This window comes from Ahaetulla prasina, chromosome 7 (assembly GCF_028640845.1).
Source record: "Ahaetulla prasina isolate Xishuangbanna chromosome 7, ASM2864084v1, whole genome shotgun sequence".
Classification (NCBI taxonomy): Eukaryota; Metazoa; Chordata; class Lepidosauria; order Squamata; family Colubridae; genus Ahaetulla; species Ahaetulla prasina.
In genome coordinates, this window is record NC_080545.1 from 93,940,688 (window position 1) to 93,966,291 (window position 25,604).

The 25,604-nt window shown below is 43.8% G+C and overlaps 1 protein-coding gene across 14 annotated transcripts in view; it reads right to left on the bottom strand.

The window, feature by feature from the left end:
• The window catches only part of CELF2 (CUGBP Elav-like family member 2), an 823,343-nt gene that overhangs the window by 689,622 nt on the left and 108,117 nt on the right, over window positions 1-25,604 (bottom strand). For all 14 annotated transcript variants that reach the window (XM_058190373.1, XM_058190376.1, XM_058190380.1 and 11 more), the window contains exon 2: window positions 8,661-8,696. In XM_058190373.1, the coding sequence (XP_058046356.1) occupies window positions 8,661-8,696 (36 nt within the window). The remainder of the gene's footprint in view (window positions 1-8,660; window positions 8,697-25,604) is intronic.

Here is a 25,604-nt window from a genome sequence, read left to right on the forward strand (position 1 = left end):
GGCTGGGGAATTCTGGGAGTTGAAGTCCACCCACCCCAGAGGTGGGTTTCAGCAGGTTCTGACCAGTTCTGGAGAACTGGTAGCAGAAATTTTGAGTAGTTCGGAGTAAAAATTCTGACTGGCCTCACCCCCATCTATTCTCTGCCTCCCGAGTCCCAGCTGATCGGGAGGAAATGGGGATTTTGCAGTAAACCTTCCTCTGGATTGGGGAGGGAATGGAGATTTTACGGTATCCTTCCCCTGGAGTGGGATGGGAATGAGATTTTACAGTATCCTTCCCCTGCCATGCCCACCAAGCCACGCCCATGGAACCGGTAGTAAAAAAATTGGAAACCCACCACTGATGCACCCAATCGCTGAGAGGTTGAGAAATGCGGCTCCGAGGGGATATCTACGAATGGCAAATGGATTGACACAGACTAGCAGAAAAACCTTTGCTTAAGACAGAAATAAAGAAACAATTTCCCTTATTCAATAATTTAAACAAAGGTCTTAACAATTTCACTTCGTTCTATAGATGTGTCATCTTCTGTCAATAACTTGCCTGCCTGGTGCCAAAAAAGATATATATATATATATTCTTTAATGCTGTCTTCTGGACAGAAGTCTTGCAAAATTATATTTGATTTCCCACTTAAGTTTGCACCCGGCTCATTCCCCAGTCAGCCTCTCAGTCCAAATCAGAACAAGCACACCTTTCATGCAATTCAGCAGCATAAATAAGAGCTTAAAGTTTATTTATTAAACAACAAACATCAAAACGTTCAACTGTCAAATTGGGTCTAAAAGCAGGCAAGAACCAGGAGAGAGAGAGGGGGGAGGGGGAGAGAGAGAGAGAGGGACAGAGATGAAAAACAGGCCAGAAAGTGCATTATTTGTCTTTATTAGATTTAACTCTTTTAGGAATATACAAGAATAGAGCAAAACAGAGATGGAAAGGAGGACACCAGGTGATCTCTCCTCGTTCCTGCAACACAAAGGAAAGAATTTGGTGCGTAGGAGTGATGTCATGCCCCTGTCGGAGTCTGAATCTGAAGGGGAAGAGGAACGGCTGACAGAGAGTGAGAGAGTGGATCCGTTGGCTGCGGAAAAAACTGGGGAAGAGCAAAGTCAGGCTGAGCAGAGCAAGGGAGAGGTAGAACAAGGGAGAGGGAGTTTAGATGAAGACCAAAGCCCACCCTCTCCTCATCCTAGGCAGCGCAGGGAGGAACGGGGAAGAGAGCAACGTGGGTTGTGTGGTTTACGAAGGAGGAAAGGGACCCGATCCTCTTTACAAAACACAGGTGCTGCTGGAGTTTAAAAGGAAAGGCAAATGGGAAGGGCGGTTGTCGGGAACAAACACTGAGTTTATCTGGTGTTTCATTGACTCCTGGCATCCTCCCAACTGGTTTGATTTACTGCCGTGCTACTTTACTTGTGGAATTCCTTATTTTGCTTGCCCTGCCAGATTAATTACCTTGTCTTGCCTTTGGATTTTTTGTTAGAAGTTTTCTGTTTACAACGTTTGGGACTGAAGTCTTGCCAGCCAAAGACTATTACAGGTTGATGGAAGAGCTCTCTCCAGGCCGGAGAGTTGAAAAGGACACTGTCGTGTCCCACTCCTCCTCTGACGGCCGGGTCGGAGAAGTCTGTATCAAGCGTGGCCACAGAGCCTCTGCAGCTTTGCCAAAGTTCTGTCAGAGTTCTCAGGGCAGGCAGGAGTCCAAGATGTGACTTCAGCAATCCAAATTAGACTTTGCCTGACTCAAGGAATGCCAGAAAGCAGATCCTTTATATAGGCCATGGGGTGTGGTTCCATGACTCAGCACTTATCCAGGCCTGCCCTTCCCTTCCTTTTGCTGACGTCGCCTCTCCATTCTCCGGAAGCGTGGATCCATCCACCCTCCAGCTGCCAGCAATTCCAGCTCGTGACTGGCTTCAGGTTCCTCATGTTCACATGCTGTGGGGGAGGGGTTTATTTGCTCGGTCTGTCCGGGCATGGTGCCAGGACTGGGGGCTGGAGGCATGCCAGGCCGTTCGTCTGCACTATCAGTCCCTGGTTGAGATAACAGATGAGAGGGGCCCGGCTGCGGAGAGGGGGGCAAGCGAGGCACAACAGACACTGGGGGCACAGTTGGTGATAATAATGGGACTCCTATCGGTTCTCTGGCTGTGTTGCCTTCGTGTCACGCCCCGGGTCATCACAAGGGATGACTCCAATGAGGAGAAAGTATTCCATGCTTAGAAGAGGCTTTCACGGTTCTTGTAGATGGATTCTTCCACCCACACCTCCCCAAGATGTCAGTCACAACCTAGCAAACGAAGGCTTGCCCGTTTTGAACATGTGCAGGTAGTCCTCGATGTACAACTATTCATCTAGCAACCCTTCAACAGCACTGAAAAAAAAAAGACTTATGAACAGTCCTTACCCTTAAAATACTTGCAGCATCCCCATGGTCATGTGATCAAAAATTTGGGGCTTGGCAACCTGCATGTATTTTCCAACCTTGCAGGGTCCCAGGATCATGGGATCATCATGCCAGCTGAGGAATTCTGGGAGTTGAAGTCCATGAATGCTGGCTGAGGAATTCTGGGTATTGAAATCTACAAATCCTAGCTGGGGAATTCTGGAAATTTAAGTCCACAAATGCTACCTGGGGAATTCTGGGAGTTGAAGTCCATGAATACTGGCTGAGGAATTATGGATGTTGAAATCCATGAATGCTATCTGGGGAATTTGCAGTATTAAAGTCCACAAATGCTGGCAGAGGAATTACGGGTATTGAGATCTACAAATCCTAGCTGGGGATTTCTGGGAGTTGAAGTCCATGAATGCTGGCTGAGGAATTATGAGTGTTGAAAACTACAAATGCTGGCTGGGGAATTCTGGGACTTGAAGTCTATGAATACTGGTTGAGGAATTATGGATGTTGAAATCCAAGAATACTGCCTGGGGAATTCTGGGGCTTGAAGTCCATGAATGCTTCCTGGGGAATTTGCGGTATTAAAGTCCACGAATGCTGGCAGAGGAATTACGGGCATTGAGATCTACAAATCCTAGCTGGGGAATTCTGGGAGTTGAAGTCTATGAATGCTGGCTGAGGAATTCTAGGAGTTGAAGGCCATACATCTTTAAATCGCCAAGGCTGAGAAACACTGAACTAGATTAGAATGGCAACTGCCACTATGAGGTTGTGGTTGTTGCCTACCCATTTACCATTTTTAAGAAATATCAACTTGTGGAGCGCAATTTCTAACAAACCCCACTTTCTCCTCCACCTCTGCCGGCTTGCCAGGCTTAAGGATCTCATCGTGTGAAAATAAATAAAGCAGCGAAAAAGCAAATAAGCAGGCTGACAGAATAATCAAGATTAGATTGCAGCGCCTTGGGAAGCTACAGAATCTTCTACCCGCCTGGCTTCTGCTTGTCAACTCCTTCGCCAATATATCATTCACTGATGCATCTATATTAAATTGCCAGCCTAAAGGTCAGCGATCCGGGCAGGCGTACATTGTGCAGGGTGGTGTGTCTTCTGCATTTAATATACAGAGAGTTTACCCCGAAATGCCAAGAATGGGGTGTTTTGAACTCTATAGATACTGCCAAGCTTAACTAGCTGCTTGTCAAGAAAAAACAAGTATCGCGTATGAGCCGAGTTCAGAAAGATGGCTGCGTTTCCTTGGCCGAGAAAAAGGATTATAAGAGCTGAGGTGGCACAGCGGTTAAAGTGCAGCACTGCAGGCTGCTTCAGCTGACGGCTAGCTGCAGTTCGGCAGTTCAAATCTCACCGGCTCAAGGTTGACTCAGCCTTCCGTCCTTCCAAGGTGGGCAAAATGAGAACCCAGACTGTTGAGAGCAATAGGCTGACTCTGTAAACCGCTTAGAGAGGGTTGTAAAGCACTGTGAAGCGGTGTCGTGTCCCACTCCCACTCCGACAACCGGGTCTAGGAAGTCTGTATCAAGCGTGGCCACAAAGCCTCTGCAGCTTTGCCAAATTCCTTTCAGATTTCTCAGAGCAGGCAGGAGTCCAAGTTGTGACTTCAGCAAACTAGATGAGACTTTGCTTGACTCAAGGTTGGAATGCCAAAAGCAGGTCCTTTATATAGGCTGTGGGGTGTGGCTCAATGACTCAACATTTATCCAGGCCTGCCCCTCCCTTCTTTCTGCTGACGTCGCCTCTCAGATCTCCGGAAGCGAGGATCCTCCCACTTTGAATTCCCTTCAGCTGTCTCTACTGTCGGCATCTGAGAAAGGGAGGGGTCAGAGGGAGCAGGTCCGGGTAATTGCACCACTTGGCTGACTTCCTGCTCTGACGGCTGCATCAAAGGAACACACACTCTATGAGTAAGCTGTCTTGGGCTTATCTGTTCATTCCTGACATCCTGTCCGGGCATGGAGCCAGGGCCGGGGGCTGGAGGCAGGACAGGCCATTCATCTTCATTATCAGACTCTGAATCTGATAGCAAGCCCGGGAGGACGGGGCCCGGCTGAGGAGAGGAGGGAGGACAAGTCACAACAAGCGGTATATAAGTTAAAGCGCTACTGCTATTGGCAGCTGCATAGCCATAGGGACATAGACACACATGGAAATGGTTGCAGGAAGGGCTGTGGTATGTCTAATCTAGGGAAAAGAAGGACTAGGAGTGACATGATAGCAGTGTTGCAACGTTCAACAGAATAACAGAATAACAGAGTCGGAAGGGGCCTTGGAGGTCTTCTAGTCCAACCCCCTGCTCAAGTAGTAGATCCTAACTTCCTAACAGTGAGGACAATTAACCAGTGGAACAACTTGCCTTCAGAAGTTGTGGATGCTCCATCACTGGAGGTTTTTAAGAAGAGACTGGACTTGTTTGAAGCGGTACGGGATCTCCTGCTTTAGCAGGGGGTTGGACTAGAAGACCTCTAAAGTCCCTTCCAGCTCATTCTATTCTAAAGGCCCCACATACTAAGCACGAACAAGTTGAAAAGCAGAGTCCTCAAAAGCAAGAGATGTCGGTACAAATCTAGCACCTTGACCAGTGGGGACGAAACTACAGAAACTACAGAAACTACAGAAACTCCTCGACATACGACCACCCTTGAGCCCCAAATTTCCATTGCTAAGTGAGACAGTTAAGTTAATTTTGTCCCATTTTACGACCCAGGGTTGTTAAGTGAAGCACTGCAAGTTGCGAACTAAGTAGCACCGTGGTTAAGTTAATCTGACCTCCCCATCCACTTTGCTTGTCAGAAGGTCAATGGGGATGCTACAACGGTTGTCAGTGTAAAAAGAACAGTAATAACCACATTTTTCAGTGCAGTTGTAACTTTGAATGGTCACTAAACGAAAGGTTGTAAGTCAAGAACTACATGTATCAAGATCCCCATTGTATTGTTACTTCAGATTCCAAAAGGAAAAGTACATCTGGGTATTCTACTTGACCTACAAATCCTTAAAGCAAACACATCTGTTCTCTTTATAGTCGCCTGTAGAAAAGAGACAACATCTCTCATTTGTTAACAGTTTTTGTTAACTGTTGTGACCTAGGCTCACTTAGGCATAAAAGACACACTTAGTCTTAAACAAACCTATTTTATTATAACAGCTGGGAATTACTTCATTCCCAGTTTAGTCTAAATTAATTCCAAAACAAGTCCTTCAGAAAGAGCCTTATCACAAACTTTTGTCTTCTTTGGCACCCGGCCAAAGGCTTTTCTTGGCAAAGCCCCACAAAGTTCAGAAACAAGAGAAACAGATGTAACAACCTTGCTTTCCTACAAAGAGCCCAAGAGTCTTTGCTGCTCTTTTAAGCCTTATGGGAGGAGCCAATCATCTCCTGGCCTTACTCCTGAATCGTCCTTTTTGCTTTAGCTGCTCTTGCCTTCTGGCAGCTCTTCACGTGCATGCACTAGGAACAGGCTCCTCCTGTTCCTTTGCCTCTCTGCTGTCTGCCTCTGGAGGTTCTGGCATCTGCGCATCGCTCCCAAATGGCCCTGGCCCCATTTCTGCCTCTGACGCAGAACCCTATTCCGGGCCTTCCCCTGGCTCCAGGACTGGCCCATTGTCCTCCCCAGCCTCCTCATTGTCCGACTCTGCTGCCAGCTCCTTGCGCTGCTGGCAGATCACAAGAGTTAACTATCCCTGAAAAGTCATGTAAATCATTATCATCCTCTTTTAAGGACCCCATAATTCCTTGCGGGATTATGTCTGGGCCACTGAATGGAGCTGAGTGTTTACTGGCCGGATGCCCTCCCTGTCGCCAATGTGGAGTTTTTTGCAGCAGAGATATTCTCAGTGTGCCCAGAGAGAGAAATATCTGTCTCTACCTAGGATCGAACTGTCATGTAAAATAACGCTTTGGTAAAAAAATGGGTGGAATTAGGGTTGTTTTTAATCTGCTCACTGAAGTTCTGGATTGGTGAGAGAAATACCTGCCCGCTTTTCCTAAACAAGCCATTTTCATTTTAGTGCTCAATTCTTTTACAAGAAAAAAAAAACTCACAAAGACAAAAAATAGATTTTGCAGATATGCTGTTCCAGGCTGGTTTAGAGCAGGGGTCTCCAACCTTGGCAGCTTTAAGCCTGGAGGACTTCAACTCCCAGAATTCCCCAGCCAGCTTTGCTGGCTGGGGAATTCTGGGAGTTGAAGTCCTCCAGGCTTAAAGTTGCCAGGGTTGGAGACCCCTGGTTTAGAGGAAGGATGAAAGACAATGTTATGAGCAGTCACAGACTTAACTAGTACAAGCCCGTAAGAGAACTCCGAAGTTCTTCCTTGACTGGTAAATAACATAAAATTCAAAGAAATCCAGAATAGGAAGAATGTGAAGTTTGCTATAAACAATTTAGAGTCCACTTGCTCAACCTTTGGTAAGAAAGTAAGATGGTTGAATTGTATATCTAATTGGAAAAGATGAAAGTCGGCCAAAGATCACCAAATAACTAGATTCTACTCCTGGGATTCGTTCCCATGTCTTAAATTATCAGCTTTGAGTCAAAGTCCAGTTTCACCAAATATTATCTGTGGCGGCATCCATAAAATTACAAAATGGAGGTGTTTTTGTTTTTTTAAATCTTTATGAAGGAACTGCACATCCCTTTTGCCTCCCTCTCCTCTGACTCAAAAATATTACGCCTGTTTTGGAAACACAAAAGAACATGGAGTCCAGGTTTAATCAGCAGAGATAATAAGGAAATGATCGTACCCGCTTAAAAGTGTTAGTGCCGAATCTACTCCGCCATTTCCCAAAGTGCTGGGAAAGCATTTGCTGTTTTAAGAGATTCACACCCACACGAACCTTTCAGTACGCTTCTGCTTGTTGAAAGAAAAAGAAAGAAAGAAAGAAAGAAAGAAAGAAAGAAAGAAAGAAAGAAAGAAAGAAAGAAAAAGAAATATAAGAAAGGAAGGAAGGAAGGAAGGAAGGAAGAAGGAAAGAAAGAAAAAGAAAGAAAGACAAAGAAGGAAGGAAGAAAGAAGAGAGAGAAGGAAGAAAGAAAAGGAAGGAAGGAAGGAAGGAGGAAGGAAGGAAGAAAAAAGAAAGAAAGACAAAAGGAAGGAAGGAAGAAAGAAAGAAAGAAAGACAAAGAAAGGAAGGAAGGAAGGAAGGAAGAAGGAAAGAAAGAAAAAGAAAGAAACAAAAAGAAAGAAGGAAGGAAAAAAGAAAGAAAGAAAGAAGAGAGAGAAGAGAAGGAAAGAAAAACGAAGGAAGGAAGGAAGGAAGGAAGAAAAGTGGATTAGGGAGAAGGGGAGGATTAGAAAGGAGGGAGGGAGGAAGAAAGAAAAGAAAGATTAGAGAGGAGGGAGAGAGGGTTAAAGCGGAGGGAGAGGGAGAAAGAATGGAAGGAAGGATGGAAAGGATGGAGGGAGGATTAAAGAAGAGGGAGGGAGGGAGGAAGGAAGGAAGGAAGGAAGGAAGGAAGGAAGAGGAAAGTGGATCAGGGAGAAGGGGAGGATTAGAAAGGGGGAAGGGAGGAAGAAAGAAAAGAAAGATTAGAGAGGAGGGAGGGAGGGTAAAAGAGGAGGGAGAGAGGGAGGAAGGATGGAAGGAAGGATGGAAAGGAGGGAGGGAGGGAGGGAGGGAGGAAGAAAGAAAGAAAAAGAAAGAGAAAGGAAGGAAGGAAGGAAGGAAGGAAGGAAGGAAGGAAGGAAGGAAGGAAGGAAGGAAGGAAGGAAAGTGGATTAGGGAAAAGGGGAGGATTAGAAAGGAGGGAGGGAGGGAGGAAGAAAGAAAGGAAGGTTTAGAGAGGAGGGAGGGAGGGAGGAAGGAAGGAAGGAAGGAAGGACCCTGCACCACAAGCAGAACATCTGAAAGCAAGCTGAAGTTCCCTGTGAAGATTTCCAAGCCTGAACTTGGCAGTCGTTCATCTCGGATGTTCTCAAAGCAGCATCACGGCAATTAAAACAAAGCGATTAAAATAAAAGTACACAGATCACCTCTTGTTGAAAAGAGCCCACTCTACAGATGCTTCTGTCTGACATGGCAAACATTTTCTCTGCCTCTCAAACACGTATTTTTTTTCCCCCTTAATGACTGTTTCTTTTAGAAATGGCCTCTCCCTCTTCCCTCCCTCCCTCCCTCCTTCCCACCCACCTACCCAAACCCCACTTCCAAACCTGTGACAGGCTGTCTTGGATGCATCAGTTAGAACAGCAGCTCTTTGGCTCCATCAAACAGATCTGGGTTAGCAGAACAGCTTGCTTACCTTGGTAAGATTCCAGATAACTCTGTGGCAGTCTCACTACAAGAAAATAGAGACACAGAGAGAGAATGAGTGAGGGAGTGAGAGAGAGAGAGAGAAAGAGAGAGAGAGAGAGAATGTGAGAGAATGTGAGAGAGAGAATGTGTGTAAGAGAAAGAGAGAGAGAGAATGTGAGAGAGAGAATGTGTAAGAGAGAGAGAAAGAGAGAGAGAGAATGTGAGAGAAAGAGCAAGGGAATGTGTGTGTTTGGTAGAGAGAGATGTGAGAAAAAGAAAAAGAGAGAATGTGTGTGTGAGAGAGAGAATGTGAGAGAAAGAGAGAGAGAGAGAAGGGGGAGAGAAAGATACAAAAGGGAAACTTCATTAGTATTCAAATGTGTTTAATCCTAATAAGTAGGAAAATTCACAAGAACTGCAGATATACATTAAAAGCATTCGGGTTTTAATTAGGAATGTTTCGACACTTCATCTCGTTCAAGTTCTCCCCGGATTAAGAAAGAACCTGTTCCTTTCCTTCCCTTCAATTCCTGGCGGATGGGCATTGGTGTGTGTGTGTGTGTGTGTGTGTGTGTGTGTAAAACAATTGTGCAAAGGGCAAGAGAGAGAATGGCTTTGTTTTTCAAAACTAAAAACCTCGAAAACCAAAACCAAAAAAATCAAAACCATTCCTCCAAATTATTTGATAGGAACATTTGCTAGGATTATACCTTAAATTATCGCAAGGTTCATTTTGGGGGGGTGTTTTATTCCTGTCCATGTATGTAGGATGTGAATCATATTATAACACATCACGGTCCTGGTTTTTTTAAAATTTATTTATGATTTCATACATGCTCAATAAAAAAAAAATAACAGAGATAAACGAAGAGGAAGTAAAGAAACTGGAATTTGGCGATCAACACAACGCTACAGTTTTGGAATCGGCTGGGCTTGTCTGGTTTGTCAGAAAGTTGAAAAACATAAATAAGAATTTAGGAACTGATCTTGTTTATTCTGGATGGCACTTTTCGTAGCCTTAGGTGGGAATTCTTATCATCCTTTGCATTTTTCAGCTAGGAGGGGATGAGTTATGTAACACCGTGACATTATATGAAATGATTTTTAAATGATCTTTTTTTTAAAAAAAAAAACATGTTTAAAATAGCTGAAATCTCCAGAGATATCAAGATATTACACGGTATCAATGTTCTCATTCAAAGTTTATAAGATCTTACAGAAATATAGTACAGGTATACTTCCATTTACAACAATTGAGCCCAAAATTTCTGTTGCTAAGCAAGACAGTTGTTAAGTGAATTTTGCCCCATTTTACAAGCTTTCTTGGCCCAAGGTCACCTAGCTGTCTTTCGTGCCTAAAACAGGACTAGAACTCATGGTCTCCTGGTGATTGGCTCAAAGCCACTCAACTTGCTTTCATGCCATAAGAGTGATTAGAACTCAAAATCTCCCATTTTCTAGCCTGGTGCCTTAACCACTACCCCCAAAATGGCTCGATTAATTGGATAAAAATGAGGAGGGGAAGGAGGAAATAAATCATATATCTGTGGGGTTCTAGGATGCCTAACACTTGATTAGAACCATCTTAACAGAATAACAGAGTTGGAAGGGACCTTGGAGGTCTTCTAGACCAACCCCCTGCTCAGGCAGGAAACCCTATACCACTTCAGACAAATAGTTGTCCAGTCTCTCCTTAAAAATTTCCAGTGTTGGAGCATTCACATCTTCTGCAAGCAAGTTGTTCCACTGATTAATTGTTCTGACTGTCAGGAAATTTCTCCTTAGTTCCAGGTTGCTTCTCTCCTTGAATAATTTCCACCCATTGCTTCTTGTTCTATCCTCAGGTGCTTTGGAGAATAGCTTGACTCCCTCTTCTTTGTGGCAACCCCTGAGATATTGGAACACTGCTATCATATCACCCCTAGTCCTTCTTTTCATTAAATTAGACATACCCAATTCTAGCAACCGTTCTTTATAGGTTTTAGCTTCCGATCCCCTAATTATCTTTATTGCTGCTCTTTGCTCTCTTTCTAGAGTCTTGACATCTTTTTTACATCGTGGCGACCAAAACCGGATGCAGTATTCCCAGTGTGGCCTTACCAAGGCATTATAAAGTGGTATTAACACTTCACGTGATCTTGATTCTAAATATTTTCTTTTCGTGCAGTGGTGAAATCCAATTTTTTTTACTACTGGTTCTGTGGCCGTGGCTTGGAGGGCATGGCAGGGGAAGGATACTGAAAAATTCCCATTCCCTCCCCACTCCTGGGGGAAGGATATTGCAAAATCTCCATTCCTACCCCACTCTGGGGCCAGCCAGAGGTAGTATTTGCCGATTCTCTGAACTACCCAAAATTTCCGCTACCGGTTCTCCAGAACCTGTTGGAACCTGCTGGATTTCACCCCTGTTTTCATGTTTCCCAACATCAACTCTATATGTAACACCTACAGTGTAGCATTGTAGCATCCATGGAACTTGCTTGTCTGTCCTGACACAAATGCTATAAAAACCTGCCAGTGTGTCAGCAGACGCTCCTGATATGAGCAACGTGAGCTGTTGAGTCACATATCCTGAAGCAAACGATCACCCTCTTAATTGTATTGGAATCAAAATGTCACCATATGGGTCGATCTAATTGTCACGTTAGAACTGTGCTCCGAAGAAGAGTCAATTACTGTGGAGGTCAAATTCAGAAACTCCGTTTGTGACTTACAACCACCTGGCCTGGGAAAACAAAACAACTAGCAGTTGAAAGGGTGAGGTCTGTTCTCCCCTTGTAGCTACTCAAACTAGAGATAGCTGAATATTTAGAAAGGAAGACATGAGTACTGTCACAAAAGGCGTCCATCTCAGCTACTGTAAGAGAATTTCTCCAGAATTGCTAAACCTCACCGGCCAATGAAATGCAATCCAGTTTTACTTTTCCTCTCTCTGCCTCAAGAATTGCACTGGGGCGGGGTTGCCAATAAATCTAAACAAAAGTCTAGAAAGTCCAGATGCCTCTTGAAAAAAGCACCTTTGGGACAACCATGACTGGATGACTGAGAATCTCAATAGCCATCCAAACGACCACTAGATGGCAGGAGAGAGAGTTTGCTATGTCTCTTGACTGTCCTCTAGTGGCCGTTCAAAGTTCTGCAGCTAATTATGGCAGCTTTTCACAACCTACCAACCCCATCTTATTTATTTATTTATTTATTTTATTTTGTCATAACAATATATGTAGGTATCATACAAAAAGATTATATAATATATAAACACATATATGGGTAAATATAAGGAGGTATAAGCATATATGTCTATAGGAAGAAGAAAAGAAAAACAATAGGACAGGAACGGTACGCACATTTTGCGCTTATGCACGCCCCTTATGATCCTCTTAGGAATGGGGTAAGGTCAATAGTAGACAGTTTTTGGTTGAAGATTTTAGGATTATGGGAAGAGACCACAGAGTTAGGTAAAATATTCCAAGCACTGATGATTCTGTTACAGAAGTCATATTTTCTGCAATCTAGATTAAAGCGGTTGACATTAAGATTAAATCTATTGGTTGCTCTAGTATTATTGCAATTGAAGCTGAAGTAGTCTTTAACAGGAAGGACATTACAATAGATGATTCTGTGAGTTAAACTTAGGTCTTGTCGTAGGCGACGGAGTTCCAAGTTTTCTAAGCCTAGGATTTCAAGTCTGGTGGGATAAGGTATTTTGTTGTTTTCAGAGGAATGGAGAACTCTTCTTGTAAAATATTTCTGGACACGTTCAATTGTATTGATGTCAGAGATGTGGTGAGGGTTCCAAACAGGCGAGCTGTATTCTAGAATTGGTCTAGCAAATGTTTTATATGCTCTGGTTAGTAGTGTGGTGTTTTTGGAAAAGAAGCTACGCAAGATTAGGTTTACAACTCTTAGAGCCTTTTTTGCTATGTAGTTGCAGTGGGCTTTGGCACTTAGATCATTTGACATGAAAACTCCAAGGTCTTTAACGGGAATGGGGTCATCTGTAAGGTAATGTCCTTCTAGTATGTACTTAGTGTTTGGGTTCTTTTTTCCTATATGTAAGACTGAGCATTTTGATGTAAATCCAGTGGTGGATTTCACATATTTTTCCTACCAGTTCGTCATGCATGCGCCTGGCCTCAAAAATGCGGCTAAATAGGACGGCATAGTGCCGGGGTGGATGGGTAGGCCCACCCGCGATTATGGCAGCCGGTAACGGTTCACCTGAACCGGTCCAAAACCGTCTGAATACCACCACTGTCTAAGTCATTCAATCACCTCAATCAATCTCCTGTTCCCACTCTGCCTGTCTCTGTTCCACTTCCTCCCTTTCCTTGGCTTAATTAACCACGCTAAATTCCCATGAATTTCATGATATTTCAAGCAAACTCAGATGGAAATGCTTGTAATGATTCTAAACACATCATCATCACTCAAGTTGGATTCAAATCTGATCTCCGTTACTGAAAGACAATATAGGTAGCCCTCGACTTAGGGTCACCATTGAGCCCAACATTTCTACTGCTAAGCGAGTCAGTTGTTAAATGAATTTTGCTCCATTGGATGATCTTTGTTGCCCCAGCTGTTAAGTTAATCATTGCAGTTGTGAAATAAGTAACATGGTTGTTAAGTGAATCGGGCTTCCCCATTGACTTTGCTGGTCAGAATGTCTCAAAAGAAGATCACGTGACCCCGGGACACAGCAACCGTCATAAATATGAGTCAACTGCCAAACGACAGACTGAAACACAGTCATCGGTCACTTTTTTTGGTGATGTTGTAACTTCATCAGCGAAGTGATGAAATTGCCTTACATTTATGTCCAACTACAGTGTCTTACAGTGATTTGCTACCTTTTTTGGGGGGCCAATTTTCAGCAAAAAAAAATAAATAAATACCCATGGGTTCACACAATTGCACTGTTCGCTTAATAACTTTGGACTGGCTTAACAACGGTCGTAAAACGGGTGACAAAAATAAATCCGGTTCAAGGTCTGACTGCGATAATTTATGATGGAAATTCCACACCTTTTGTAATTTGCTAGGTTTTAATTGTTGGTTTTAACTGTATATGTATTGTGTTTTATCTTTGGCTGTACACCACCCTGAGTCCTTCGGGAGAAGGGCGGTATAAAAATTTAATAAATAATAATAATAATAATAATAATTGTGGTTGTAAGTTAAGTATTACCTGTAATCGTATCCAGGGGTGGGATTCAAAAATTTTAGCAAGGGGTTCTCTGCCTGGTTGCTGGGTGGGCGTGGCCATGGTGGGCGTGGCCTAGTCAGCCTCCTGCACCATGGTGGGGCAGGGGGCGTTTCTGCCCTCCCTGGGCTCTGGAGGCTTTCCTCAAGCCTCCGGGAGGGCAAAAATGGCCGCCCCAGGCTTCCCAAACTTCCGGTAGGCCTGTTTTTTGCTCTCCCCGAGCCTCCGTATGTGCCCTGACTGCATCCAGAATGGGCCGCATGGGGACTCCTGGGAGGGGTAGGGTGGGTTGGGCGGGGCCAGCCAGGAGTGGGATTTGGGGGTTCTTCGAAGTGCACAGAATCTTAGCTAGAGGTTCTCCCGAACCCCTGCGAACCCCCAGCAATCCCCACCCCTGATCGTATCTCCTTTCCACTGGCCTCAAATTTAAATCAGAATTTGCAGTTATAAGTTCTGCTACTTGATAAATGTTTATATATATATTTGTTTTCTGAGGTTTTCACAGGTGTTTGTATGTAGGTCTTTGGTTATTTGGGTTTTCTCCCGCGTAAAATTGGAAGTGTCTTGGCGACATTTCGACGAAGTCTCATTCGTCATCTTCAGGCTTCAAAGTAGTGTCTTATTTTCAGAAAACAAATATATATATATTTGTTTTCTGAGGTTTTCACAGGTGTTTGTATGTAGGTCTTTGGTTATTTGGGTTTCTCCAGCGTAAAATTGGTAGTGTCTTATTTTCAGAAAACAAATAACCAAAGACACACACACACACACACACACACACACACACAAACACACACACACATATATAGGTCTTTGGTTATTCGGGTTTTCTCCCGCGTAAAATTGGTAGTGTCTTATTTTCAGAAAACAAATATATATATATATATATATATATATATATATATATATATATATATATATATATATATATATATATATATATATTTATATATATATTTGGCTAAACTGTTTCAATAGATAGCTTGGGATTTGAGCTAAAGGCTAGAGAATGCAAAGAGAAAAACAGAAAGTGGTTAAAATCTACTTAGAAGATCAATTTCACTATCTCAGAGGTGAAATGTAATAGTTGCAAGGTTTGGCTTTATTCCAGATTTGCTACTTCGGGAGAAAGAGAGAAAGCTTCTAAGATAATCTGCAACCAGGAAAAGCATCTGGAAATAGAGAGCTGAAGGAGATACATCCCTGTCACATTTAAACTCGCTAGTTCCAGCTGTTCCCCTCACAAAATTTATGGCGGTTTCCATGCCTAAATGTTGACATCCACACATTGTCCCACCAGCCTTCTCCTGCTGCTGTTGTCTGTCAAATTCGACATGATTTTGCTTGCATTTAGCAAAACATAGATAAGGGGGTAGAAGAGGCGCCAGCCGAATTTGCACGAAACTGGAGAGATTGTTCAGAAGACAAGGACAAAGTTCAACAACTACTTATCTGGGACAGTCTGAGCTGGGCTAGAACGGTGTTTGACAAACTTGATAACTTTAAGATACAGTAGTGGCCAAAATTGTGGAAAGTGTATTTTCTAAAACTAGCTAATAACACCACTTTTTTGGGGAGTAGTACCATAAAATTATATATCAATGGAAAGATAATTTAATCAAGACTGTAATGCAATCACTTTTATGAAGGATTTCCTATGAGAATAGCAGTTACAATATAAAGAAGAAAAGTGAAGCATGTAGAAAAAACGAGATATACAAAAAGTATCAACATAGAAAAAACGAGATATACAAAAAGTATCAACATAGAAAAAACGAGATATACAAAAAGTATCAACATAGAAAAAATGAGATATACAAAGATTATCAACATAGAAAAAACGAGATATACAAAAATTATCACCACGTCAGTTAATACTTAGTTGGGTAACCTTTAGCATGAATTACGGCCTTACAACATCTTCCCATGGAGTGAACCAAGTCTTTGAGTTCTTCAGCTGTTATAATGTGAAACCAAGATTGAATGATGGCTTCTGTTAACTGGGTTTTTATTGCTGGGTCGCTTCTGACTAATAAGTTTCTTTAGTTGGCTCCATAGATTTTCAAATGGGTGAAGGTCTGGGCTATTCCCAGGCCATTCCAGCAGTAGAATAGGATTATCTTGAAATGCCAAAAAAAATATGATGTTATTAGCCATCAAACCTCAAAAATGCACTTTTCTCAAGAGGTTTCCACAATTTTGGCCACTGCTGTAGGTGGACTTCAACTCCCAGAATTCCCCAGTCTACATGGCTGGCTGGGGATTTCAGGAAGTTGAAGCCCACATATCATAAAGAAACACTAGGCTAGAAGATCTCCTGAGTCCCTTCTAGCCCTATGCCTCTATGATTCTGGCCAAAGAGCTGTTTGCCATTACATGTTGGAATGATTTCTAAAACTATCACAGATTTCTAAAAGTAATAAAGGTGGGATACGCAAACAAACACAGATGGTCCGTGACTTATGACTACAATCAAGCCCAATACTCCTGTTGCAAGCAAGGCTAATTAAAATTAAGTGAATGTTGCCCCATTTCACAACCTTTTTTGCCATGGTTGTTAAGTGAATCATTGAACTTGCTTAGTTCAGGGGTCTCCAACCTCGGCAACTTTAAGCCAGGCGGACTTCAACTCCCAGAATTCCCCAGCCAGCTCCCAGAATTCTGGGAGTTGAAGTCCACCAGGCTTAAAGTTGCTAAGGTTGGAGACCCCTGGCTTAGTTAGTAGCACAGTTAAGTCAATCTGGCTCCCCCATTGGCCTTGCTTGTCAGAAGGTCGCAAAAGGGGATCCCATGACCCAGGGACATCTCAACATATATATGAGCTAGTTGCTAAGTGTTCAGATTTTGATCGTGTGGCCATGGGAATCCTGCAATGGTCATAAGTGTGAAAAACGGTTGTAAGTTACATTTTCAGTACCACTGTGATTTTGGACAGTCACTAAATGAACTGTTGTTAAGTCAAGGACTAGCTGTATTCATTTATGGATAAACAAAGCTACTAGAGAGTAGCGGCCCGTTTTGGATGCAGGTAAGTGCAGGGTGCACACCGATGCTCAGGGAGGGCAAAAAACAGGCCTACCGGAAGTTTGGGAAGAGGGCCTCCAGAGCCTGGGGAGGCTGTTTGCACTTGTTCTGTCCCCCTCGCCTCATTCCGAGCGATGACTTAATTAGCCGGCAACTATCAGCTTCCGGCAGCAAACTAGCAAGCGTCTGCCAAGTGCCTCTGTTATCTCTCTTGATGCCAATGAGTCAACCAGGAACAAACAGTACTTCAGCTCTAGTTAAGCAGTTGATTTGCTTGCCACGAAGGGGTATAACAGCCCTTGCTGCTTTTATATCCCGTGGGGTGTGGCTCCATGACTCAGCACTTCCTAGGCCTGCCCCACCCCTGCTTCTGTTGTTCCCGCCTCTCCTGCCTATGAAACCTAGGGTTCAGCCAAGCCTAATTGCCATCAGCCAGGTCTGGAGGCGTGGCCTGGGGGGTGGGAAAGAATCAGGGGACAGAGGCCTCGTTATCTCCTCCACCTGGCCTGCCTCTGGCTCCTGGAGCTGAGCCAGGGAAGCTGGTGCTCCAGAGGTAAGTCCTGATGGCTCTTCCCCCTCACTTTCCGAGTCACTTTCTGGCAGGGGCCCCGGCTCGGGGGGCGCAGACACAACAGCACCCTCCTGGAGCTCGAAGAAAACCTCTGGAGACCGGGGAGGGCAAAAATGCTCCCCCACATGATGCAGGAGGTTGACTAGGCAGTGCCCATCATGGCCACACCCACCTATCGACTGGGCAGAGAATCCCTTGCAAAATGTTTTGAAGCCCACCCCTGTTTGAAGGATAATAATTTCAAGAGAGAATCTGGAAATAAAAGCAATGTTGGGGGGAAAAATAACCCCACTCCACTTCACAAGCTGCTGAATGCGCACTTTGGTTTCAAAATTTGTTCTCCATACTGAACCTACACGGCTTCCCGTAGATGTGCTTAACTTTTATATTGACTGACTCATTCCTTTCCTTCGTCCCTTGGGGGTTCCCTGAGAAGCCGCACAGCTTCTTTCCAGCAGGAAAGCTGCCTTAGCACTGACCAGCAACTTCCTCCCAGGAAGGAATTCACCGGTCTCTCCTTTATAGGTTTATCAAATCTGATTTCACCTGCTAAAGCTGCTTTCGGTAACCGGTAATCTGCTTTCAGCAGCTGTTCATAATTTCTTCAGGCCATCTGTCCTTCTGCTCAAGAAGGCATTCCCAGTATTTTTGACATATGACATAGCGTGTTTGCACTCCAATTTTGCAAAGTGATTGGTTCCTTTCCTAATACTAGATCCTCATGGATTCCCTATATGGAGGGAAGTTGTTTTATGGACTGGTCCTTGACCTCAAGAAATAATCACCTCCTCCTCTTCCTCTCTTTCTCCTCCTCCTCCATCTTTTTTCATCTCTATATCCATCTCTTCCTCCTCCTCCTCCTCCTCCTTTGCGCCTCCTCCATCTCCTCCTCCATCTCCTCCATTTTATCCTTCTCCATCTCATCTCCTTCATCTCCATCTCTTCTCCTCCATTTCCTCCTATTTCTCCTCTTCTTCCATCTCCTCTTCTTTCTCCTTCTCTTTCTCCATCTCATCTCCTTTGTCTCCATCTCCTCTTCTCCTCCATCTCCTCCTGTTTCTCCTTCTCCATCTCATCTCCTTCGTCGCCCTCTCCTGTTCTCCTCCATCTCTTCCTATTTCTCATCTTCCTCCATCTCCTCTTCTTTCTCCTTCTCTTCCTCCATCTCATCTCCTTCGTCTCCATCTCCTCTTCTCCTCCATCTCCTCCTATTTCTCCCTCTCCATCTCATCTCCTTCGTCTCCATCTCCTCTTCTCCTCCATCTCTTCCTATGTCTCCTTCTCCATCTCATCTCCTCTGTCTCTGTCTCCATCTCTGTCTACTCTTTCTTCTCCTCCATCTCCATCTCTTTCTCGTCTTCCTCTTCCTTCTTCTCCTTCTCTTTCTCCTCCTCCTCCACCTGGCCTGCCTCTGGCTCCTGGAGCTCAAGAAAACCTCTGGAGACCGGGAGGGCAAAAAACAGGCCTACCGGAAGTTTGGGAAGAGGGCCTCCAGAGCCTGGGGAGGCTGTTTGCACTTGTTCTGTCCCCCTCGCCTCATTCCGAGCGATGACTTAATTAGCTGGCAACTATCAGCTTCCGGCAGCAAACTAGCAAGCATCTGCCAAGTGCCTCTGTTATCTCTCTTGATGCCAATGAGTCAACCAGGAACAAACAGTACTTCAGCTCTAGTTAAGCAGTTGATTTGCTTGCCATGAAGGGGTATAACAGCCCTTGCTGCTTTTATATCCCGTGGGGTGTGGCTCCATGACTCAGCACTCCTTAGGCCTGCCCCACCCCTGCTTCTGTTGTTCCCGCCTCTCCTGCCTATGAAACCTAGGGTCCAGCCAGGCCTGATTGCCATCAGCCGGGTCTGGAGGCGTGGCCTGGGGGGGAAAGAGTCAGGGGACGGAGGCCTCGTTATGTCCTCCACCTGGCCTGCCTCTGGCTCCTGGAGCTCAAGAAAACCTCTGGAGACCGGGGAGGGCAAAAATGCTCCCCCACATGATGCAGGAGGTTGACTAGGCAGTGCCCATCATGGCCACACCCACCTATCGACTGGGCAGAGAATCCCTTGCAAAATGTTTTGAAGCCCACCCCTGTTTGAAGGGTAATAATTTCAAGAGAGAATCTGGAAATAAAAGCAATGTTGGGGGGAAAAAATAACCCCACTCCACTTGACAAGCTGCTGAATGCGCACTTTGGTTTCAAAATTTGTTCTCCATACTGAACCTACACGGCTTCCCGTAGATGTGCTTAACTTTTAAATTGACTGACTCATTCCTTTTCTTCGTCCCTTGGGGGTTCCCTGAGAAGCCGCACAGCTTCTTTCCAGCAGGAAAGCTGCCTTAGCACCGACCAGCAACTTCCTCCCGGGAAGGAATTCACCGGTCTCTCCTTTATAGGTTTATCAAATCTGATTTCACCTGCTAAAGCTGCTTTCGGTAACCGGTAATCTGCTTTCAGCAGCTGTTCATAATTTCTTCAGGCCATCTGTCCTTCTGCTCAAGAAGGCATTCCCAGTATTTTTGACATATGACATAGCGTGTTTGCACTCCAATTTTGCGAAGTGATTGGTTCCTTTCCTAATACTAGATCCTCATGGATTCCCTATATGGAGGGAAGTTGTTTTATGGACTGGTCCTTGACCTCAAGAAATAATCACCTCCTCCTCTTCCTCTCTTTCTCCTCCTTCTCCATCTTTTCTCATCTCTATATCCATCTCTTCCTCCTCCTCCTCCTCCTCCTTTGCGCCTCCTCCATCTCCTCCATTTTATCCTTCTCCATCTCATCTCCTTCATCTCCATCTCTTCTCCTCCATTTCCTCCTCTTTCTCCTCTTCTTCCATCTCCTCTCCTTTCTCCTTCTCTTTCTCCATCTCATCTCCTTTGTCTCCATCTCCTCCTTCTCCATCTCCTCCTGTTTCTCCTTCTCCATCTCATCTCCTTCGTCGCCCTCTCCTCTTCTCCTCCATCTCTTCCTATTTCTCCTCTTCCTCCATCTCCTCTTCTTTCTCCTTCTCTTCCTCCATCTCATCTCCTTCGTCTCCATCTCCTCTTCTCCTCCATCTCCTCCTATTTCTCCTTCTCCATCTCATCTCCTTCGTCTCCCTCTCCTCTTCTCCTCCATCTCTTCCTATTTCTCCTTCTCCATCTCATCTCCTTCGTCTCCATCTCCTCTTCTCCTCCATCTCTTCCTATGTCTCCTTCTCCATCTCATCTCCTCTGTCTCTGTCTCCATCTCTGTCTACTCTTTCTTCTCCTCCATCTCCATCTCTTTCTCGTCTTCCTCTTCCTTCTTCTCCTTCTCCTCTCTCTCTTCCTCCTCCTCCACCATCATTGGATTGAAAAAATGTAAAATAAGCTGAGATACTACATGCAAGATATTTATTGTACATTCTGGGAAAGTCAATAATATAGTAAGTGATCTGGGTGCCAAAACTGCTCAATTACTGGATGCAGAGGCCACTTTAGAAATGGAAATGGAAAAATTCTTCATTTTAAAGCCTCCTGGAAGCTTTAAATGAGCCTCTGGGAAGGTGAAAACAGCCTCCCCAGGTTCTGGAGGCCCCCTGGAGGCAGGAAACAGGCCTTCCCGAACTTCCGGTAGGCCCATTTTTCACCCTCCCTGAGCCTCCTCTTGCGCTCTGCACTTACCTGCATCCAAAGTAGGCTGCGTGGGGATTCCCGGGAGGAGAGGGGCAGGGTGAGCAAGGCCAGCCAGGAGTGGGATTTGGGGGTTCTCCAAACTGCACAGAATCTTAGCTAGAGGTTTTCCCGAACCCCTGCATCCCCCACCCTTGGTTACTTGTCCTCACTGTTAAGATGTTTCTCCTTAATTCCAGGTGGCTTCTCTCCTGCATGAGTTTCCATCCATCGTTTCTCGTCTTGCCTTCTGGTGCTTTAGTAAATAAGTTGACCCCTTTCCTCTTTATTTATTTATTTATTTTGTCACAACATCATACAAAAAGATTATATAGTATATAAACATATAAACATATATAGGAAGAAGAAAAGAAAACAATAGGACAGGAATGGTAGGCACGTTTGTGCGCTTATGCACGCCCCTTATGGTCCTCTTAGGAATGGGGTGAGGTCAATAGTAGAAAGTTTTTGGTTAAAGCTTTTAGGATTATGGGAAGAGACCACAGAGTCAGGTAAAGTATTCCAAGCACTGATGATTCTGTTACAGAAGTCATATTTTCTGCAATCTAGATTAAAGCGGTTAACATTAAGTTTAAATCTATTGGTTGCCCTTGTATTATTGCAATTAAAGCTGAAGTAGTCTTTGACAGGAAGGACATTACAATAGATGATTCTGTGAGTTAAACTTAGGTCTTGTCGAACTTAGGTCTCTTTGTAGCAACCTCTCAAATACTGGAATACCGCTATCCCCGAAACAAGAATGGGACCTGTTCCCTCCCCAAACAATAATTGCTAAAGCAGTTTTGCATCGTCCTCTCCACCACACACACCCCAAAAAAAAGTAAAGAAAAGAAATGAACCCAATAAGAAAAAAAAAAACACCACCTTTTTCAGTTTAATACCTTGGTATCCTGAACCAAACAATTCCCTTTATTAATCATCGCACCATCACACCGAGCCCTCTGCTCCAGTTAAATAATAGACTCCTGAATTGACTTTTAAAGGAGGCCGTGTGCTCATTAATATCTCACGTATTTTGCCTTTCGAAACCAGCCCCGGAGGCGTGTTACTGGGTTCAGGCAAAGAAAGTGACATATTAAGCTTCATTTACTCAACAGTGTTCGGAGTCAGAAAAGCGAAGGAGCAGAAGGAAATAGCGGGGAAGTGGGAAAAAGGTATAAATGCAGAGTGGGACTTCCAAATTGTTTCCTGCCTTTGCATTCAGAAATAGATCCATTTATACAGAACAATGCCCATTATATTAAGAGTAGATAAAAGGCAGATTAATCTCTCTCTCTTTTTTAAAAAAAGTTTTTTCTTTCTCTATCCCCAAACCAGTCAGATTTCAAGAGCTTCTTATCAAGTGTAATTATACTGCTATTACCGAAGGGACGCAGATATTGTATCATAAATTGCGTTGCATGGCTGAACACAAATGGTGTAGCAGGAGCATGTGGGCACAGAGGAGTACTAAATCAACTTTTGGACTGAAGAAATATTTATGGGAGGTAAAAAGGAGAGAGCGAGAGAGCGAGGGAGAGAGAGAGAAGAGAGAAGAGAAAGAAAAGATGAAGATAGAGGCACGGTAGAGAGATAGAAGAGAGAGAAAGAGAGAGAAACAGAAAGAGAGATAATTTCTATGGTATGAGAATGATGAGATAGATAGATAGATAGATAGATAGATAGATAGATAGATAGATAGATAGATAGATAGGTAGGTAGGTAGGTAGGTAGGTAGGTAGGTAGGTAGGTAGGTAGGTAGGTAGGTAGGTAGGTAGATAGATAGATAGAGAGATAGATATATAGAGAGAGATGAGAGATAAGAAATTATATATATATACACACACACATGCATTATTTAGAGAGTAGAGTAGAGGATAGATAAATAGATAGATAGATAGATAGATAGATAGATAGATAGATAGATAGATAGATAGATAGATAGATAGATAGATAGATAGATAGATATAGATAGATATAGGGATCAGGGATAAGAAATTACACACACACACACACACACATTATTTAGAGAGTAGAGGATAGATAGATAGATAGATAGATAGATAGATAGATAGATAGATAGATAGATAGATAGATAGATAGATAGATAGGTAGGTAGACAGATAGAGAGATAGATAGAGAGATAGATAGAGAGATAGATATAGAGAGAGATGAGAGATAGGAAATTATACACACACACACACACACATTATTTAGAGAGTAGAGGATAGATAGATAGATAGATAGATAGATAGATAGATAGATAGATAGATAGATAGATAGATAGATAGATAGATAGATAGATACATACATACATACATACATACATACATACATACATACATTCATACAGTAGGTAGAATAGAGATTGATAGAACAATATTCAGAGTATGTGTGTGTATACAGTCAAACACATACACACACATGCATATCCTTCCAGAATAACCTTTTAATTTAATTTAACACACACACACGCACACACACATATACACGCACAGACACACACTGTGTCTCCGTCTCTATGTGCTCAAGAGGCCTTCTGCCAATTAACTACTTGAGATGCTCAAGGTCAAAAGCCTCGTCAACCTACCACAGAAATGGGATGGAAACACAGTCTTTTTGTGTGTTGGGTTATATAATTTTCTATTCAAACCTCGGAGGCAGGCTGTAATTTCCTTAAACAGCAACTTAGACACCGGATTCACAAGGCAGGCTGAAATCTTACACTTGGGTGAACAAACAAGGTTCTTGTCTTCACATGATAGACTATATGCAAATAGAACAGCCATAAGGAAATGCCCTGCTCTTTGATGGCGTTAATAGAAAAACACGCTAACTTGGTCAAGAGTTGCTATTTTTGAGAATTCCGTCTCCCATTTTCTCTAGGAAGCAGCTGGTGTCTCTTGAATTCTTATACAGGTAATCCTTGATTTAGGGACCACAATTGAGTCCAAAATTTATGTTATACTAAGTGAGAAATTTGTTAAGTGAGTTCTGGCCCATTTTATGACTTTTCTTGCAACAGCTGTTAACTGAATCACTGCAGTTGTTACATTAGCTACATGGTTGTTAAGGGAATCTAGTTTCCCTATTCTGCTTGACAGAAGGCTGCAAAAGGTGATCGATCACCTGACCAGTGACAACCTCTCCCATCTTCCGTCCCATCTCTTCTCCTCTCCTCTCCTCTCCTCTCTTCTAGTCTAGTCTAGTCTAGTCTAATTTTCCTGTTCTCCCCTCCCTTCCTCTCTTCCCTATTCTATTCCCTCTCCTCTCCTCTCCTCTCCTCCTCTTTTTCCTATTCTATTCTATTCTATTCTATTCTATTCTATTCTATTCTATTCTATTCTATTCTATTCTATTCCATTCTCTCCTCTCCTCTCCTCTCCTCCCCTCCCTTCCCCTCCCCTCTTCCCTATTCTATTCCCTCTCCTCTCCTCTCCTCCCTCTTCCCTATTCTATTCCCTCTACCCTCCTCCCCTCCCCTCCCCTCTTCCCTATTCTATTCCCTCCCTCCTCCCTCTTCCTATTCTATTCTATGCTATTCTCTCCTCTCCTCTCCTCTCCTCTCCTCTCCTGCTCTCCTCTGGTCCCTATTCTATTCCTCTACTCTCCTCTCCTCTCCCTCCTCCCCTCCCCTCCTCTTTTCCTATTCTATTCTGTTCTATTCTATTCTATTCTATTCTATTCTATTCTATTCTATTCTATTCTATTCTATTCTATTCCATTCCATTCCATTCCATTCTCTCCTCTCTCTCCTCCTCTCCTCCCTCCTTCTCCTCCCTCTTCCCTATTCTATTCCTCTCCTCTCCTCCCTTCCTCTCTTCCCTATTCTATTCCTCTCTCTCTCTCTCTCCTCCTCCTCCTCCCTCTTCCCTATTCTATTCCCTCCTCCCTCCCTCTTCCCTATTCTATTCCTCTCCTCTCCTCTCCTCTCCTCTCCTCTCCCTGCTCTCCTCTGGTCCCTATTCTATTCTATTCCCTCTCCTCTCCTCTCCCCTCCTCCCCTCCCCTCCTCTTTTTCCTATTCTATTCTATTCTATTCTATTCTATTCTATTCTATTCTATTCTATTCTATTCTATTCTATTCTATTCTATTCTATTCTATTCTATTCCATTCCATTCCATTCCATTCTCTCTTCTCCTCTCCTCCCCTCCCCTCCCCTCCCTTCTCCTCCCCTCTTCCCTATTCTATTTCCTCTCCTCTCCTCTCCTCCCTCTTCCCTATTCTATTCCCTCTACTCTCCTCTCCTCTCCTCCCCTCCCCTCCCCTCTTCCCTATTCTATTCTATTCTATTCTATTCTATTCTATTCTATTCTATGCTATTCTATGCTATTCTATTCTATGCTATTCTCTCCTCTCCTCTCCTCTCCTCTCCTCTCCCCTCCCCTCCCCTCCCCTCCCATTCCATTCTTTGCTGAAGTCAATGAGAATCCAACAATTCCTCTCAAAATCCTTTCCTGAACACATGAATATCTCTCAATTTTTCCCCCTGTACAATAAAGATAATACACGGCCTCTCTCTCCACGGT